The sequence below is a fragment of the Paroedura picta genome, chromosome 9, assembly GCF_049243985.1.
Source record: "Paroedura picta isolate Pp20150507F chromosome 9, Ppicta_v3.0, whole genome shotgun sequence".
In the NCBI taxonomy this organism is placed as follows: Eukaryota; Metazoa; Chordata; class Lepidosauria; order Squamata; family Gekkonidae; genus Paroedura; species Paroedura picta.
Window position 1 is genome coordinate 41,532,640 of NC_135377.1, and position 20,107 is coordinate 41,552,746.

The window sequence follows — 20,107 nt, forward strand, 5'->3', positions numbered from 1 at the left end:
CTTAAAGAGAGCTATCCCCTCACAACCTCCTTTTCTCCAGGCTGAATATTCCCAAGTCCTTCAACCTATCTTCATAGGGCTTGGTCCCTTCATAGGGCTTGGTTCCCATAGCAGAAAGAGGTTCTAGAGTTCAACTTGATGAGTACTTTTGACATCACAAAAAAATTATCTTTTGGTATCTAATCTACTAAATAGTTCTGGAGAACTTGAAAGCTTGCACCCTGCTTTGGGCCGTAAATCTTATTTTCAAGCCTTTTCTCCCATTCCAAATATTCAGTGGCTGGCTTAGGTACAGCAGGGATAGGGAAAGATAAACCTGCATTCTTAGAGGTACTCTACTCATGTAAAAGGTTGTAGTTAATAGGTTAAATATTTAATGTAGTTGTGTGTGTGTGTGTGTGTGTGTGTGTGTGTGTGTGTGCGTGCGCAAGTATGGTTGCATGAAGTTCTTGGGGCACAGTCACTTGGCTGGATCCCTTGCTTGTACTAATGTTCTGAGGCATAAGCATATGACTTTTCCCCTCTGTTTTTCAGTCCAGAAACACTTGAAATACATGGCTCATTTACCTGGCTTGGGCAAACCCAATACAAACTTCAGCTGAAAAGCCTGGAGGTCTCTAGTCTGCAGTTAAAAGCATGTTTTGTTCATACAGGAGTTTATAACCTTGGAACCCCACGAGTATTTGCCAAGCTTTCGGACCAAGTTACTTTGTTTGAAACAAGTCAACAGAACTCAATGCCAGCACTGATTATCATTAACAGCATTTGAGTTGCTGCAGGATTATCCCAAAAACCAAAAAAAGAAGAAAATTCTGTTATTTACTGCATTTTTTTGAACTTTGCAAACCATGATATCTGACTTGTGTAAAAGATGTAGATAAAATACCAACGTTCTAAGACTGCTTGTCTACTTCTGTTTCATAATGCCGGGTACGTTGAATTTAAAGTTGATACCCTTTTTCAAGTATTTCATATGTTAAACAGAAATACTACAACTTTGGCTCTTCATAACCGAATTGGGAAATCCTTGTATACCATCAACCATCAAAATGCAGCTTTACTGCTGTTGAAACAGTACAGCATGTGTTAATATTTGTGGCTGTATTAGGCAACTTTAGGACAAAGACCTTTGTTGGCATTTTTGCTCTAAAGCCATCTTGGTAATTCCATTGTTTCTGTGAAGTCCACTAGGATATAAAATATGAAGCCTATCCAGTTTTTTGTTTTGTTTTTTTAATTTAAAAAATTAAGTTGGGTTTTTTTCCATGTTCTGATAGCTGGTTCTTATAACTTGCACATAATTCCAACTCAATATTTTCAAATAATTTTGAAACCAGTGAATATCTTCATCTCAGTATAAAATGCACTATTTCACAACTATGAAATGTTTGTCATTTAAACTTATTCACTTTATTATGTAACTAAAACAATTCAGTTGATCTGTTTAAAAAAGTGCTCATTAATTAAGCTTTTCAAAAATGTATTATATTTATAACATGTGCTGTAAATAGAATAAATTGTGCACCATATTTATTGTACTGGTTTCTTTCATGATGTTTTAAAAGGGGCAAGAAATTAAGGTAGGAGCCTGTTAATAGTGGGTTGTGATACTGCTGGTGTATGTAGCACTACTGTCATTCTATCTTTCAAGGTCATTGGATGAATGAATTACAACATATAGTGCTTTGCATTATAATTTATTTCATTTATAGTCCACCATTGCACTGACACTCAAGATGGATTACACAATTAAAAACAGAAAAGAGCAAGAGTCCAGTAGTACCTTAAAGACTAACAAAATTTGGGGGCAGGGTATGAGCTTTCATGAGTAAGTACTTACTTCTTCAGATAGCACTAAAATGTGAGTCCATCTATCTTAATTATTGGGAAGTGGAGTGATTTTGGATATCAAGTAACAGGTAAATGACAATAGCAGGCTTGATTAGATTAGCTGTGATATGCAGAAGGGTAGTAGGCATGGAGAAATCAGTACTGGCAATGAGACAGAAAACCTAGGTCTGGATTAATTCCAACTGGATGCATTGTTTTGAGCTGCATTATGAGTAACAATTCAGCAGTCCTCTTATCGTCCTTTGAAATTCCTTTGTGATGCAATAAGGAGAGTCTGGTACAATAAAACATTACAACATGATTTACATAAACTGTTGTTTCTAAAGTTAAGAATAGCATACTCCAACAGTGCTTCATATTTGGGACACTGATGATTTCTTCAGGTAGGCGATTCCCCAAGGCCGGGTGCTCTGACAAAGAAAGTTCTCCTATGAGAAGCTGTTGATGCTACCTGTTTGCAAGGCGGCATTTTTAAAAGGCCTTTCTCATATGAACAAAGGTGCTGCCATGAATCAAACTGTGAGAGACAGTCCTACAGATATATGTGCAACCTAGACCACTAAGGGCTTTGCAGGTGAGAACCAATACTTTAAATTGAACCCATAACCAATGTAATGAATGCAGAATAAGTGTAATATCCTATTTTTTGTGTGGAATCACTGCAAGATCAATAGATTCCCCTGATAAAACCTGTTGGCAAAACACATGTAGAATTTTGGGGGTTTTGATTAATAAAATGCATATTTTATTTTGTACTATCAGCCTTAGTCTTATTATTTTTACTCTCTTAGACCATTTATGCAATGAAGGTTTCATGCCAGGCTGCAGGCTGGAATTTTAGTTGTGGCAGGTTGCCCCACCTCTTCCTGCACCCACATGGGGGAGCATTTGGCCCAGTGTGTCTCATCTGCCCCTGATTTTTGCTCCTTCACAAGATCTGGGGCAGTGAAGTTCCCAGTGCATAAGCGGTCTAAGGGATTGGTGCAGCCTTTTCAGTTTAAGGTAATATAAATCGATCAGGTAAGGGATAGAGAGAGGAAGCCTGAGCTTAAATTGAGATGAAAGAAAGCAATTTTGGTCACTGAATTAACTTGTTTCTCAACAACAATGCAGGGTCTGGTGTAACTCATAACAAAATCTGCAAGGGTTAGCTGAACCATATCAAATGTGGGGGGCACAAATGCCCCCCAAAGACTTCAGTTTTCCCTACCAATATCAACTTTGTGCTGTCAGTATTCAGTTTCAAATTGTTAACTCTTGGTGTTTAACTACAGTGGTCAAGCACTGCCTTCTGAGTTCTACAACATGCCGGGTAGTCTGGACAAAGAGAAAGAGAGAGTCTATTTAGACACTAAAGCCACAAATGATCTCTCCACAGGCTTGGGATCCTATAGCATAGGCTACACAGGTAGCAAGTAGTCATCAACAGCAAGGCTCTGAATCTAATCCTTAAAAGAACGATTTAGGCCTGTTCAAAGCCCAATCCTTGGTAACTACTGTCTGCAGACATCTCAGCAAGATGGCATAGTTCACTATAACAAAGGTGACTGATAAATCTGATAACAGCTACAGAAAGGCACAGCCCTTGATTACATTCAAATGATCAACAAAGGCTACCAGTGCCATCTGTCTTGTCCTATGAAAAGGATCTAGAGTTCCAAAGTTCCTGAAAACTTGATTTGTGCCATAAAACTAATTTGCAAGCCTTGTTTCCCATTTCAAATACCAAGTGGCTGGCTGAGGTTCAGCAGGGATAGAGAAGGATAAATCTGTAGGCTTACAGGTCCTCAGGTAAGTTTAAAAGTTATAGTTAAAATGTATTTAATATTAATAGTCATATTAGTGTGTGAGTGCATGCAAGTTTGAGGTGGTTCACAGTACGTACAGTTAGTTATTTTTATTCAGGGACTAATCTAAATACACCTATGTGATTCAGAGGCTAAAGATGAGGTTGCTAGTTTTTAAAAATAAATGCTAAATAACAAATTCAACTTACACTGAAATAGTTATGAAACAAAGACTAGTTGTTTCTTGGGCAATCAAGGGGTTGTCTGGTGCTGTCCAATATATAGTCTGTTTTTCTATGAAATTTACGAGGTGACCTTGGGCCATTTATTCTCTCTCAGCCTAACCTATGTCACAGACTTTTTGTGACAATACAGATGGGAAGAGACTTATGTAGTACTTGGAAGACTTTAACTACTATGTTCTCATTTCATTTATGTTGCCCAGATGCAGCATATTACTGAATGGTAATTAGCCACATAATTATTCTCTTGGGAATGTTTTTAATATAATGAATTGATATTAAGTGCTAAATATCTGTATCATTGTCAAGAGGGGTAAGGTGAGGGCATGCTAGTGGATCCCCAAAACTAGATTTGTACAGATTTATACACAAAACTGCCCAGCCATGCTTGTTCTGATCAATTTCCCTTCCAATCCATCTTCCAGAGGCCCTCTTTTCGCACTTAATGTTAAGTATTTTATCAGCAGAGTCTTTGTCATCATGTATTCCCATAGCTTGTGTTTCCTATTTTTCATAAAGAATCTGACAAGTCTCTCAAAGTAAATCAAAGGCCAATGGAGTCTACAAACTGGCACCTTTGCCTGCATTGCAAACCCACTCCATCATGGTACTGAAGTTGCACATGTATATATAGCCTGGTAAAGATAGGTATGCACAAGTATGTTTATGTGCATATAATGGCAGTTTGTGGATGACATGGAGGGATTTTACTGTTTTGGGGCTGAACACCTTGTCCAGTAATTTAATGCATACCAACACAGTTTGCCAGTAAGCAGCATACCACTAACAGTCTGCAGTCAACTAAAGTGTCTGGAATATGTGAAGCATCCCCTAGAGACACTCTGCCCAGAGAGAATAATTGAGGCCTCCTTCCCCTCCCAGGATCTCCTTACTACAGGAGTTGTTTGGAACCTATACAAGGGCTTAGATGGAGGTCAAAGAGTGGTAGTGGTGATACTGGAGCACTGTGCCCACATATTCTCAGTTTGTTTGCCCTGCAGACCCAATTTTTCTTTTTCTTTCCTAAGAAATCTTGCGGATTCTACCATCTCCACAGAGCCATGACAAAGGCTGTGAACAAATTTCCCCGCCATCAATAACCCATCTTGATTGCCATTTCAGCAAAAATTACTTATTGTTAGCATTTTCAATTGTTTAACCAAAAGCTATCCCCATGTTTGGGACTAACCATTTCCATTTCCAGTCAATTAAATCTATCCAGTCTTGCCAAAACAATACTACACCACTAGGGCCATTAAGGGTCAGATCATGAGGACAAGAAGTTCTCCATACACCAAGGAACTCTTGTCTCTTGAACCTACTGATTGCCTTACAACTGGGAAAGATGTTATCCCTAAAACTCATTTCCCTGCCTTGCTTGAGCTTCTGACACATGGCATCTTAAAGGCAATTTTTTTATTCCCAGTTCAACAAGACTATGGATTATTTTTTGCTGTAGCTGACAAACAGGGACACCTCTGTGGAATTATCCTAGGATCAGTAGCTCTCTTTCTCCTGTCTTCTCCTCCCTATCCTGATGCTGTTATATCTGAGAGCACTATACAAAGTAAAATGAGCAGTCCAGGTTCTTCTAGAACCTGAAATCTACATTTCATTGTTCCTTGAGAAAAGACTCTTCTTTCTCCACAGAATATTAACAAAGACAGTCAGCAAAATTCCTTATTTATAATTTTTTCTGTGATGTAAGGAATATGTTTGCAAGATCTGAGCAAGGCTGTTAACGATAGGATGTTATGGTTGTCACCATAAGTTGAAGGTTACTTGATGGCACAACACATACAAATGGAATATGTAATGGATTAGTATTTAAGAGTTGGCTTCCTGTCAGTTCCAGCAGGATCTGACATAATCTGTGTTCTAAAAGAGAGATGAACTTGGGGTTGGAAACCCTCTTATATGTGTTTATCCATTTGGTGTTTTTCAGAGGGTTTAAAAAAAATAACCCTTGCTCCAAATAACGCCTTAGTGCAGTCAGATCCCCAGTTCTGAGAATTTTTTTGTCAACTTTACGTTAACTTTTTAATGATAGGAAATGTACCAATAAGCAATAATTTATATATGCAAAGAAGAAGAGTCGGTTCTTATGTGCCACTTTTTTCTACCCAAAGGAGTCTCAGTGGCTTACAGTCACCTTCCCTTTCCTCTCCCCACAACAGACACCCTGGGAGGTAGGTGAGGCTGAGAGAGTCCTGATATTACTGCTTAATCAGAACAGGTTTATCAGTGCTGTGGCAAGTCCAAGGTCACCCAGCTGTCTGCATGGGTGACCTTGGAGCGGTGAATCAAACCTGGCTCACCAGATTAGAAGTCCACACTCCTAACCACTACACCAATCACATGGTTCCAAATTATCTGTGATCTTGTGTATGAAATTCTACATTCCATGTGCCTGATCCAGTATGCTTTCATTTAAGAGCAGAAACATAATGGGAACTGATAATACAGTAAAGTGAAAGAACATATAGAAACAATACACAATATTTACACTAAGTAATACTCTATGTCAGGGGTAGTCAAACTGCGGCCCTCCAGCATTCACTGGCAGGGGCTCGTGGGAATTGTAGTCCATGGGCATCTGGAGGGCCGCAGTTTGACTACCCCTGTTCTATGTTCACAGTGCTTTGGGACATGTAAAACAGATGATATAGATTCTATAACTGGAAAATAAGTTTTGGGACTGTGTTTAGCAGACTCTTTCTGGTTACATTTAAAAATGTGTTTGCATTTCAATCTCTCCCCCTCCCCGAATTTATCTGATGTTAAGAAGGACCAGAATTATCTTTCAAGAAAGCTAAGTCAGCAGAAAATTAAGTTATAATACATGCTTTTCTCAGAATATGAAATTTGTTTACTGATACAATTATGAAATGAAACTGATGAGAAAAGATGCAAAACAAAACATCCAAATATTTTGTACAATCATTTATAATTAAAAGACCAAATAGCAAAACAGTTCCTCTTAGCATCTTATCTTTAAGATCACATAAATTTAAAAATAATAGATATTGTTAAGATTAGTTTGCAAAACAGGAATGTTTTTACTTCTGTGCTTTTCTGTTAATATGAGATTGGTTACCTCTCCTAAATCTGCTTTTTTTTTTTAGCATGGAACTTCAGATCTGGATTATTAGGTCGACAAGGATTTCAATTCTGGATTTTCTCTTAAATGTAGTAATTTAGGAAAGAAGTATCCCATCAAAATTGAACCTAATATGAGAATCAGAACACCAGTCAGCATACTTAAAGGGTTTATCTGAGATTTTGGGAGGGCACCAAGCACATAGACACTGAATATGGTTGACAGTTCACAGTAACTATATACTGTATCTACAACAATCACTTTGAACATATATATACCATTGTACTGTGAAAATATTACTCTGTTCTCTTCATTAAGGTTTAGAACTTGGTATTTTAAAGAAGATGAAACTAAAGGTCCTTCTTCATTGGTCACTTTACAATTTCTATAGCTAATTCTGCTCCATGAAGTGTGTGGATTTGGGAAAGGTTGCACTTGAAAAGTACTGGTCCAGTTCTGTGGCTGCGAGATACATTTAGCTTCCGATGCAGTCAGGAGATAATCATAATTATGCATGCCATTTATTTCAAACAGTACAAAGTCAGCAGAAACATATTCCACGAATGTATCATCTTCCCATAGTTCAAGAATTGGAAGCCATGGGTTATCATAATACCAGAGAATTGGGCATCCAAAAAGTTTATAAGAATAGGAAACATTAAGGTCACCTTGATCTAAGTGCTCTCTACCAAGGAATGCTGGATCATATACATCCCGATGAATTATATAATGGAAATTGTCCTGCAGTTTGGATTCATGGAAGAGCCCTTTGCTGCATACTGTTGTATTTCTAAAGATTCTTATATGTTTAGTAGGTGGACAGTCCATTGCAATAAGAGCTGTCAATGGATGCATGTCAATGCAGAATATGCCTTTGTTGTAGATGTCCACTGTGAGGGTAGATACCTTCTCATGGAAAAGGTCATCTTCAAAGTTACCAGCAGCCATGCCTGTGAATTGCTGTTGTAGGGCTATAATGTGTAGGCGATATTTTGTATTTCCATCATAGGTGTAGCCATCTTGCAAAAGTTTTGCCTTGAATCCCAGCACATGTGGATTGCTCACAGTGACATAAGGGAAGGCCCCAGTGCCTGGTTTGGGCACAAAAGTGATGTTAAAATGAAGTTCCTTCTTCATATCTATATAGTACATTTTGTTATGGAAATCACCACTGAGGATCTCAACAGGACAGGGCTGTAGGTGTGGCCGCACAGTCATGAGACTGTCCTGTAAATTGATGGAACATTTGTGAAAATTATAAAATCCAGATTCATTGCTGGGAACAGGACTGAAGATGGTAAGCATTCCAGTGCTATCAAACATTAACACCTCACAATGTGTTGTATGTTCACTACTGTTTTTCTCTGCAATGAGCACCATTTTTGTGGAGACTATATCCAGGGTTCCGTAGAAAAGCTTCTGATTCTTAGTGAGAGCTGCAACCTCATTAGAGGTGACAGCCACATTACAAATGCCTGCTTCGTATTTAGGAAGTGAATAATTAACATATTTCTCTGTGGGATGGACAGTGATGGGTTCTGTAGTCAGGCCATTGTTGAAGGAGAACACTAAATCATGTTTAGTCCAAAGCATGATAAAACCTCTCATACCAGGAGGTGTTATGCTCAAAACGCTCTCATTTTTGTAGGCTCTCAGAGAGAAGACAACACCGTTGCGGTTGTTCATATAGCTTGTACCAGTATATGTGAAATAAGCAGATCCATTAACATTACTCCCAGTTTGATTGAAAAGTGCTCCAACTTGTGCTAATGAAACAAAGTTGTAGATTGCAATAAGAAAGCCTTCGGTCTGCGTGTTAATGTAGAATGTAGCAAATGTGTAACCTCCATCCTCTGAGTAGAAGATGTTAGCGTCCTCAGCTGTATTCCCAACATCATAAGCCAGCACAAAATTACTGATTTCTTTACAGATAGGGTCACTTGAAGAGTAGCAGCAATGCATGTTTGTAATCTTAGTAACAGGCTTATGAATTCCTTCTGTCGTTAACCAGCCATCCCATATATAGTAATAAATATAGACTTTTCCATTTATTACTATGAGCACTCGAGAATTTTGCACGAATGTAGCGTCACTGACCAAAGCAGGTGGAGTCAAGAGTGTATGAAAAATGGACAGTGGCAAAAGACTACTTTCAAATCCATCCAAGCTGATGAATACCTTTTCTCCAAGGTATAGGGCTGGAGAAATACCTTCAGAGAAATATTCTCCACATGGGTGCTGTATCAGAATGGGGTCAGATAAATTGTAAGAGAGATAACTACCTGCTAATACCATCCTTGAACGGACAAAGTCACTCGAATAAACCAGTCGTTCTTCACTGCATTGCCATGAGCTACCATTTACTCTAGATGCCAACAGCAAGAGCTCTACTAGTAGCATAATGTGGGTGCCTGACTTCCATGGTGCTGGTTTTTTATTCATTCTTTGTAGTCAGTGATAACATAATTTTCTTCTTAATTGTCCTGCTTCGAGTTTTTTTCTCTCAGATCCACTCTAACTGTTCCTTCTAACAGCAAGATCTGAGAGTCAGTTGGCAGAATTAGATGGGGGAGGGGTAGTGAAGGGATTGTCACGTGATGTTCTAGGTGGCTTCTCTGTTGTCTTCTTTGCTAGCTCTGTTGAGGCAGACCAGATTATTTCTGCTCTAGTACTATCATATTACTTGTGTTAAAAAGTCCTCCTGGATAAGTAGTTTTGTATAGTTTTTGGAAAGCCAGAATTGTTGGATCCATACACTAAGGAACAGCTGTTAAGCTTAATTAAAACTGGAAAGCATGGACATATATGGTTCTTCACTAAAACAGAATTAACTCAGTAATGCTCCAGTAAAAACCAGGCAGCATTCTACTGCAATAAATTAGTTAAATAGCTCTACAGGTTCCTCATCTAGTGTATTAAGGTCTGCACATAGTGTGGATTGCTTCTCAGTTGCTTCAATGCACATAAAATAATTTTCCTTAGCTCTCAGCTGGGTATGGAATCTCCAGTTTTTGCTCTTGCTGCATATGTCTATTCTAGACACAAGTCTATATGAAGGTGGTCTTGCTTCTTAAACAGATACTGTATTCTTAAAACAAGCCTTGAGACTTTTCTGTAATGTAATGAAATGACTTCTCTTTCACAGCCCCTTTCACTGGCTGCAGCGACCTGTCCTGGATATATAGTACTTGTGCTTCCCCGGAGTCAATAACCTTAAATCAGCAATTAGAATAACAAATGTTTATTACATTTATTTATTTAATTCACTTATACCTCACTCCTTTCACCAATGGGGATCCAAAATGACTAACATCGCTTAACTTTATTAAATGAGAATCACACACAGGATCAAGGAAAGAGAATTAGTAAAATGGGTGACAACATGATTTGAAACATCAGTATTTTGAGTAATGCATCCAACTCAAAAAAATACAAGAGAGTAAAGGGAATGCACAGGAAAGAAGAGGCAGCGGTCTAGAGCTAGTGATCCTGGGGTTCTAATGACAGTCCAACTCCAATGCTGGGATTAAGGTGACTGGGCACCAAGACATCCAAGTTTCCCAAAGTGGGAAAAAGCAGGATTATGCTTATGTATCAGATGAGGATTGAAGAAGAAGAGTTGGTTGTTATATGCCGCTTTTCTCTACCCAAAGGAGGCTCAAAGTGGCTTACAGTCGCCTTCCCTTCCCTCTCCCCACAACAGACACCCTGTGAGGTGGGTGAGGCTGAGAGAGCCCTGATATCACTGCTTGGTCAGAACAGCTTTATCAGTGCTGTGGAGAGCCCAAGATCACCCAGCTGGCTGAATGTAGGGGAGTGCAGAATTGAACACGGCATGCCAGACTAGAAGTCCGCATTTCTAACTACTACACCAAATATCTCCGAAGTCTGAGGGGAAGCACAATCTCATTTTGGGGGAAAGATTCTGCCCCTCATTGCAGAGCACAACGAGATAAGATTAATTTTTTTCTGAGTTATGAATCAAGGATGAGCAGAAACTAGGCATGTGCCTGAACTGTGCTTATAGGATACAATTGGATTGACTCCAGAAAGGGAGGAGGCCAGATACACATGCAAACAGTTGGAAACAGTGTTTGGCTGGCCAAAACACGGTGTGTTTCTGGGTGAGGCCTGTTACCAGAAATGGTCATATAAACTCTGTCCACACATGCATTAGATTCCTTCGTTAAGGTACTGTCTGTGCTTGAAATGAGCAAAAGCTCAGGCAATACCTCAGAGAGGGGCTTAGACTGGCAGACAGTGGTGGAGACAATACCCAAGTTGTAACCTTAATTGAATATATAAAATTAACAAAAAGGAAAATAGAAAAACGTGAGTAGATTGAAAAAGCAACACAAAATACCGTCTGGGAAATTCCTAAACTGAAAATAACTAGATTGAACATACTACACATACCAGTGTATATGAAACCAGCAACACAAAGCAAATCAGAAGATTCCCAATGGAAGTTGTCCTAATTCTTAGTTATTCCTCCCTAAAACTAGTCCAGAAAGTGAGAATACATCCTCAGAGTATTTACGAGTATAAGGTATACCTAGACAGTGGGTGGAAAGATGATTGATACTCTCTGAGCAGAGCTTCAGTGAAGGGACGGGATTTAGGAAGGAAAAGTCCGTTTTAGAGCAGCAGAGGAGAAATATTCAAATGCTGCCTAGAGGAGAAATCTTAATACAGTTGCAGGAATTCCCAGTAAAGGGACCAGTACAGATAGAGTCCTTATCTAGTGATTTCAGCATTGGAAAAACAGTCTTGGGGATCAATTTGAGCCTAGTTTTTCACTTGCTGGAGTGCTATATTTATTCTGTTTTTCCTTGGGCATCTAATATGGGGGCCATATCTCATTAGTGGCATTTTGGGTCTTTTGTTAAGACGATATGAGGAGGGAAATACATTACTCTAACCTGCATTGCTATCCCAGTAATGAGGAAAGCTCCTCAAAATCTACCCTTCTTTTGAAGAGTCACTAGCAGCATCTCACTCAGGATCTCATATGGCAGAAATGAATGAACATGGAAAAAGGCAGGATAACATCTGGTCAATATCAGAGGTGAAGTGAAAAACTTCCTTTTGCTTTACATCTCAATGATTGTAAGTATTCTTAGTAATAAACAGCATCCTCAGCAGGTAAGTCAATTTGACACCTGGAATACAACCGGAAGACCACAGCACAGCACAATACAGCCCCCTTTTACCCTTTGTCTTATATATATTCCCTAGGTATGCAATATAAAATAATCAAAATTACTTTTATATCTCACTTGCTGTTATTTATCAGGAAGGCCCATGTGTTCATCTCCTGAGTAACATCAATCTATTAAGCCAATGCTTTGCATCTGCCTCAGGAAAGTCTTCTCACAGAAATGGTGTAGTGGTTAATAGTTTTGGAAAAGTACCTGGAAAAGTCAGGTTCAAATTCCTGCTCATGCTATGGAAACCCAGTAGGTGACCTTGGGCCAGTCACTCTCTCTCAGTCTAACAGGGTAGCTGTGAGAATAAAATGGAGGAGAGGAGAATGGGCTCCCATTGGGGATAAAGATTGGTATAAACAAACAAACAATAAATAACAAATACTCATGTACCCTTGTATCACAGATCAGCCCAGTCAGTCTACCTTGTTCCTGACTTCTACATCAATAACATATCAGATCCTCACTTGCTTTCATCAGAGTACTCTTGGTCCAAATAGGGCTACAACAACTAGTTTTGTGCTCAATTTGACCAAAGGCCTGGCGAGCTTCTCGCTTCAGGGGGGGGCGGGAAGAGGGAGCTGCGGCCCGGCACCAAGGCCTTTGCGGCCCGGCACCAAGCCGCGGCCCGCAGGTTGGGGACCACTGCCCTAGAACATGCTGGAATGGGCATTAAACAAACCATAGTACCTCAAAAAACAATGGGAAATATTAAATGCACTCCTGAACAATATTTTGGAAATCAAAACACAGAACTATTGTCCATAGATCAAACCTTCCCAGGACAAAATATCTCCAGAATGGAGGGCTGGGGGAGAAGTATTCCACAGTTGTGGCTGCATTCCAAACTGTGTAGAGGTTTCCGGAGAGGTGCTGGGTAGTTGTTGCTCATGGGTTCAGGAATGGGCAGAACAAGACCTGGGGCAGCTAGAGGCTTCGATTTTGCAACCCGTCTCTAAAAAATGCAAAGTTTCACAAAACATGCTGGGCACATAAGCAGGCATCCTGGGGACAGGAACCACAAGTAAGTGTATGCTATGTCTGTGTTTAGAGTTCCAAAATATTGTTCTGAAGTGCCTTCCCACTGTTTTTTTTTTTTTTTGTGATACTATTATTTGTTTAAAGCCCATTCCAACCTGTTCCAGGGCATTCCAGAGACATTTTGGCCTGGAACCGGTTAATAAAAGGGCAAAGGTTCCAATGTTTCATTTCTAAAATATTGTTCTCCACATGTAAGTCGGGGGGGCGGGGGAATAATAGAGGGCAGGAGAATTCTGAGCTCAGGATCATAGATCTCATTTTCATACAGAAGTAAAGCATCACAACTCACCAGAATTCATATTCACTGTCTAAGGAATATGAACTTTGATATAGTATACATAAAATATTTTTTAGCTAAATAAACTAAAATCTGAATAAGTAGTATGAGATCTCAGATAATGAGTTACAATTGTGGTAAATCCTGGGACATCTGGTGATTTCCAAAATGGTATTTTTCTGTAAACTGTTCCAACTAGATGCTTACAAATATGCTTTAATTTAGCATTCTCTTGATTATTAAATAAAAAATTTGCTATAGTTAACTTGTGTAATCCTGCCATTCTACTGTAGATGACATGGTGAAGAGAACATGAAGAAAAGTAGGTGGGCAAGCTATGCTGCTCTGCCCATTTTCCTGGAAGTTTCCTTGTCCTTAAGGAAAATAGGCATATCCCCTGGACCAGTGGTCCCCAACCTGCGGGCCGCGGCCCGGCGCCGGGCCGCAAAGGCCATGGCGCCGGGCCGCGGCTCCCACTCCCCGCCCCCCCCCGCCCGCCCCCGCAGTAAAAAACTTCCCAGGTTGCAAGCTTGCGGCCCGGGAAGCTACTTACTGCGGGAGGGCGGGGAGAGGGAATCAGGGCCGGGCCGCGCCCGTGCAGGCCGCGCCCGCTCGGCCCGATCCGCGGGTGCGGCTCGCGGGCGCGGCCCGAAGCATGGGCATGGCCCGCGCGGGCGCGGTCCCTGCGGGCGCGACCCAATGCCCTGCCGGTCCCCAGCCTAATAAAGGTTGGGGACCACTGCCCTGGACTATTCAGATAGCATTGAGAGTATCAGTTCTGTTATGCTAACAGCTAAACTCACTTCTAATCCAAGGCATGAAATTCAGCATTCCATGTGCCTGACCCAGTATGCTTTCATTTGGGATCGTAATAGGAAAGGATCATACATTCTTTCATTTTTGGACTATTGAACAAGAAGATGGAAAATTGCATAGAGGTATCCCTTAGTATTTACCTAGAGACTAAGAAATACAGTATGCTCATTGTGTCTTGGAGACATGTTATATAACTAGAAAATAAGATTTCAAACTAAGTTTAGCTGAAAGTTTTGGATCACATATAGAAATATGCCTGCATTATATTTATATATATATGTGTGTGTGTGTGTATTTTCTTTCTCTATATATAAACAATTCATATAGTCTTGAAAATAGGAGAGGCTGGCATCCAGAATTTTATTTTTAGAGTCCTACAGCAGTTGAAAATTTAGTTGTAATTCACATGAGTTTCTCAGAATATGAGATTTCACAGCAACAATAATAGTTTTAATTTTAGTTAACAATTCCCCAAATAAGTCTTTCAACAAGTAGTAAAGAAGATAATAATTAAAGGCAGAGGGGAAAAAACATTGTCAGTTATTTTTGCCATCTTTTGTGTAATATTTTGCATTTGTTTAAAAACAAAGCTAACTGTACAGAGTAGTTCCTAACAGATTGCCCCCTTCAGTACTTAGTTTAACAGAACATGGCATTTTCAGTCTCAAACAAAATCCCTCCTCTAAAGGGATTTCATTTTTGCATTTCCACTCAAAAATGGTAATTTAGGAAAGAAGTAGCCCATCAAAATAGAACCCAGTATGAGAATCAGAAAACCAATTAGCATACCTGCAACATTTATCTGAGATTTTGGGAAGGCACCATATACATAGACACTGAAAATGGTTGATAGTTCACAGTAACTATATATTGTATCTACAACTATAACTTTGAAGACATATATGCCATTGTACTGTGAAAATACTACCCTATTCTTTTCATTGAGGTTTAGAATTTGATATTTTATAGTTGGTGATTCTAACGGTCGTGTCTGACTGGGCACTTTGCAGCTCTCATAGTTTGTTCTGGACCATGCAGTATGTGGGTCTGGATGAAGTTGCCATTCATACATAGTGCTCCAGTTTTGAGGCTGTGAGATACATTCAGCTTCTGATGCAGTCAAGAGATAATCATAATTATGCATTCCATTTATTTCAAACAGTACAAAGTCAGCAGAAACATATTCCACAAATTTATCATCTTCCCATAGTTCAAGTGTTGGAAGCCATGGACTATCATAATACAAGAGGATTGGACATCCAAGTTGTTCATAAGGATAAGAAGCATTGAGGTCATCCTGATCTAGATGTTGTCTCCCAAGGAATCCTGGATCGTATACATCCTGTTTAATTATGTAACTGTAATTTGCCTGCATCCTTGTTTGATTAAAGAGTCCTTTGTTGCACACTGTTGTGTTTTTAAAAGCTTTTATATGTTTAGTAGGTGGACAGTCCATTGCGATAAGAGCTGTCAATGGATGCATGTCAATGCAGAATATGCCTTTGTTGTAGATATCCACAGTGAGGGTAGACATTCCAGCTGAGACAACCTTATCATGAAACTCGACCTCAGCCATGCCTGAATTACGTTGTTGTAGCAATACAATCTGCAAGGTAAATTTAATGTTTCCATCATAGGTAAAGCCATCCTGTATAAGCTGTGCTCGAAATCCCAATGCATGAGGATTGCTCACTGTCACATATGGGAAAGACCCAGTGCCTGGTTTGGGTACAAAAGTGACATTAAAATGAAGCTGTTTCTTCATATCTATATAGTACATCTTATTATGGAAATCACCACTTAAGATCTCTACAGGACAGGGTGGCAGGAGAGGCTGTACATTCATGAGCCTGTTCTGTAGATTGATGATGCATTTGTGAAAATTATAAAACCCAGATTCATTGCTAGGGACAGGGTCTAAGATGGTAAGCATTCCAGTTGTATCAAACATCAATACATCACAATGTGTGGAAATCTCGCTACTATTTTTGTCACCAATGAGCACCATTTTTGAAAAGACTATATCCAGACTTCCATAGAACAGCTTCTGATTCTTGGTGAGGGCTGCAATCTCACTACTGGTGGCAGCCACATTGCAAATGCCTTGGTCATGCAAAGGGAGGGAGATATTTGGATAGTCTTTTGTAGGCCAAACAGCAATGTTTTCTGTAGTCAGTCCATTGTTAGAAGATAATAAAAACCTATTTTTCGTCCAAAGAATGATAAAACCTCTCAGACCCGGGGGAATTGTAATCATAAGTTCTTCATTCTTATCTATGTCAAAGGTTGTTCCTTTGTGGCTGTATATATCATATAAGAGATGGTATATAAAATGAGCAGCTGTCACATTATTCTCAGTTTCACTGACAAGAATTCCAAGTCGTGAAAAGGAAACAAAATTGTAGACATTAATTAGCTTGCCCTCCAGTAATGGGCTCACAGGCAAAGGATTAAATACGTTGCCTCCGTCTTCTGAGAAGTAAATGTGGCTATTAGCGATCAACTTGTCTTCGTCATATGCCAAAACAAAACTACTGATTTCGTCACAGTTAGGATCAACTGGATCATAGCAGCATATAGTGTTTGTGATCTCAGTAACTGGAGTATTAATTCCTTTTGATTGTTTCCATGAATAAAATGGCTCATAAAAATAAATAAAGACTTGCCCATTTATTGCCAAGACAACCTGAACTTCCTGTACAAACGCTGCAGCACTGACCAAGGCAGGTGCTGTAGTTAGAACTGCTGGAATGGTTATGGGCAGAAGGCTACTCTCAAATCCATCAAAACTGAGAAAAACCTTTTCCCCAAGGTAAATAGCTGGAGAAATGCCATCAGCAAAATTTTTTCCACATGGGTGTTGTAGCATAATAGGGTGAGTACCCCTGTAACTGAGCTGCCTTCCTTCTACTGCTATCTGTGAATAGAAGCTGTGGCTTGAAAAAACCAGTCGCTCACGGCTGCATGGCCAAGAACCATTATTCACCCCAGCCAAACACCGCAACAGTCTCACTAATATGACCAGGCAGGTGCCAGACTTCCATAGTCCTGTGGTCTGAATCATTCCCTTTGGCCAGTAATAATAGGTGGATGGATTAAAGTACTTGAAGCTGTGGCATCTCTCAGAATTCTCCTCTCAACGGTTATTCTGGCAGAAGATTCTGAGGCAGTTGGCTGTATTAAAGCAAGATGGGGGCAGGGCATGAAAGGAGCAAATGGATGATACTCTGGCTGTGTTTGTGAGGGCTGTTTACTGTGCACGTGTTCCGTACTTCTCCAGGATTTGCAGCTGACTAGCATGGCTAACAAGAAGAGGAATGGAGGACAAATGACCAGAGGCCTGGCAAATGGGCAGGTTGTGTGTTTTTTTCATATGCTGTTTACCTTGTTCTGAGTAGTGTATTTGTTTTTTTTTTGTTGTTTCTGTGGTTGTGATGGTACTCTGCCATCCCTGCTGACTAGGGGTATACAGACAATCAAGCAAAAAAGAAACCCACAATAAAACATCAACCCAGTATTATTTGGAATTTAGAAAGATTGGATTGGGGGTCCAATTCTATGGGCCCCCAAAGAAGGAACCACCATGCTCCATTGTTTCCAGAGTTTCATTATTAAAAGGGATTTAATATTTAAACAGAACAAGTTACCTGTAAAATTTAAATGCCATTTGCAAACTGCAGTGGCAGCATGAGTGAACTCTGAAGTCATATAAAGAGCTCATGGTCCCTTTAAATGCCTTGCCAAAGCTGAGAATTCACTCCAAAGGCATATAAAGGGACTGAAAGCCTTTTCAGTGTTTTTCAACCGCTGTTGTCCAACAAACCTGAAAAATACTGAATGTTTTTGGAATTTTTCAGGCTCAGCCATTTCAGTTAGATATAAAATAGCAAAAAATAAAATAAAATAAAATAATAATAATAATAGTAATCCAGCTGAATTAATATTTTGGGGTGTTTTTTTTGTTTTTGATTTTTTGCTTAGATTAGCCAAATGCACAGTTATACTACTGATCAGGCACAACAATTTCTCCATGTCCTACAGATAACAGAATGGAACACAAGTAGTTTCCTCCTGATGTTATAATACTTCAGAAAATGAAATACTTCTTCCAAAGTCAATTGCTTTCATTAGAATGTTCCCTTGGTGTGGCTTCTGCATAATTTCTTTTTGGTACATTATAACTGATGGCAGATGAGGTGGTTCAGGCTAAGCACATTGTCTCACCATATGTAGACAATAGCACCCAATATTTTGTGTCAGGAATAATTACCATATTTATGATTCAGTCACTGGGAGTATGACTGGAAATGGAAATGGATTCATGCATACCTAAGCTGTATGAGGCCCAGTTCACATAAAATGGCAATTATGCATATTGACAGTGTTGCATGTAGTGCTTTTTCATTAAGCATAGTTAGAATGCCAAAAGAAAGTGAAAACAGGGATGGAAAGCTTCCATGGAATGTAGTCAATGCTCAGTGAAAAGGCAGAAACAGTTTACTGGGATACAGAAAAATTCAGAGGAGGGACTGGGCTGGAATAAGTAGTAGGAGAAGAAGAGTTGGTTCTTATATGCCGCTTTTCTCTACCTGAAGGAGTCTCAAAGCGGCTTACAGTCACCTTCCCATTCCTCTCTCCACAACAGACACCTGTGAGGTAGGTGAGGCTGAGAGAGTCCTGATATTACTGCTCAGTCAGAACAGCTTTATCAGTGCCGTGGCGAGCCCAAGGTCACCCAGCTGGCTGCATGTGGGGGAGTGCAGAATCGAACCCGGCATGCCAGATTAGAAGTCTGCACTCCTAACCACTACACCAGATCTAATTAGTACAGATCTAATTAGGACCTCTAAAATGATAAAGGCAAAATCCACAAATGCAAAAAGGATGTAAAAGCACATCAGTTAAATGGATACATTCCCAAGCAATCCAAAAGAGCTTGCACTGGTGATAGACCCATTTGGTGTTCTCACTGTTTCAGCATAGATAGCTCAGAACAGCACAGGAGCAAGTCAGGCTGGAGTCTGCTGAACAAGATAACACAAGTCAAAGAACAAAGACTGGGGACTCTTTTTATACCTGATTTAATATGTAGCTCCTAATTATTGCAGTGGCTTAATTCTAGTGTGAAACTGGGGGAAACTTTCCCCCTCATGTAGTCAGGTGGAGATTCAAGATTTTTTTTTTTTTGCTAGCCTTGAGTTATTCAGAATCATCAGATATTGGGCCATCTTTGTCCATCTTCCTGGAGGTGATATTTGTTGGAAGAGTTTTAATGTGTAAAGGAGCAGAGCACTAAGTGCTTTAAAAATAAAATAATTTTATTTATTAAGGGAAAACCATGTATGGAAAGAGGAGAGAAAGGACCTAACTGTTTTGTTGTCTGCTCTCATTCTTCTGTTGTTCAGCTGCTGTTCTGGAGGCAAACAGGAAGCCTTCCATTAAACTAATCAGGACACTGGAGATTATTTGAAAATCATCAGGAAATTCCTATTCTAGAGGCCATATTGCCTTTGCCTTCTCCATTAGTAGGGCCCTTGAGCGGATAGCCTTGTTTTTTCCTGCTTGGTAGGTTTAACCATCACTCATATTTGAGGTTGTCTTAAGGAGTATTTTCAGGAAGAATGTCGCTGTTCAGGAAAGTGCTGCAAGCCCCCAATCCCTTCTGGAGTTCATCTTCTCCTTATCTTGTCTCTACTTCATATGTGTAGCTTTTGGAATAGGTGAGGAGCTGTCTTCACTTTTTTTTTTTCCCCAAGGGTGGTGGGTGCAATGAAGAGATACCTCTC

The 20,107-nt window shown here is 39.7% G+C and overlaps 2 protein-coding genes and 1 pseudogene across 9 annotated transcripts in view; 1 reads left to right on the forward strand and 2 right to left on the reverse strand.

Moving 5' to 3' along the window:
- Window positions 1–1,538, forward strand: part of TRAPPC8 (trafficking protein particle complex subunit 8) — a 61,355-nt gene extending 59,817 nt beyond the window's left edge. For all 8 annotated transcript variants that reach the window (XM_077352524.1, XM_077352523.1, XM_077352528.1 and 5 more), the window contains one exon: window positions 535–1,538. In XM_077352524.1, the coding sequence (XP_077208639.1) occupies window positions 535–769 (235 nt within the window). In that variant the 3' untranslated portion in view covers window positions 770–1,538. The remainder of the gene's footprint in view (window positions 1–534) is intronic.
- Window positions 1,539–6,874: 5,336 nt separating this feature from the next.
- LOC143844237 (cation channel sperm-associated auxiliary subunit delta pseudogene) lies at window positions 6,875–9,531 on the reverse strand (annotated as a pseudogene).
- A 5,141-nt stretch (window positions 9,532–14,672) lies between these two features.
- LOC143844822 (cation channel sperm-associated auxiliary subunit delta-like) lies at window positions 14,673–18,065 on the reverse strand. Its single transcript, XM_077352518.1, has one exon. It carries the CDS (start codon window positions 17,383–17,385, stop codon window positions 15,004–15,006), a length of 2,382 nt encoding a protein of 793 aa, XP_077208633.1. The 5' UTR covers window positions 17,386–18,065; the 3' UTR covers window positions 14,673–15,003.
- Window positions 18,066–20,107: the final 2,042 nt, after the last annotated feature.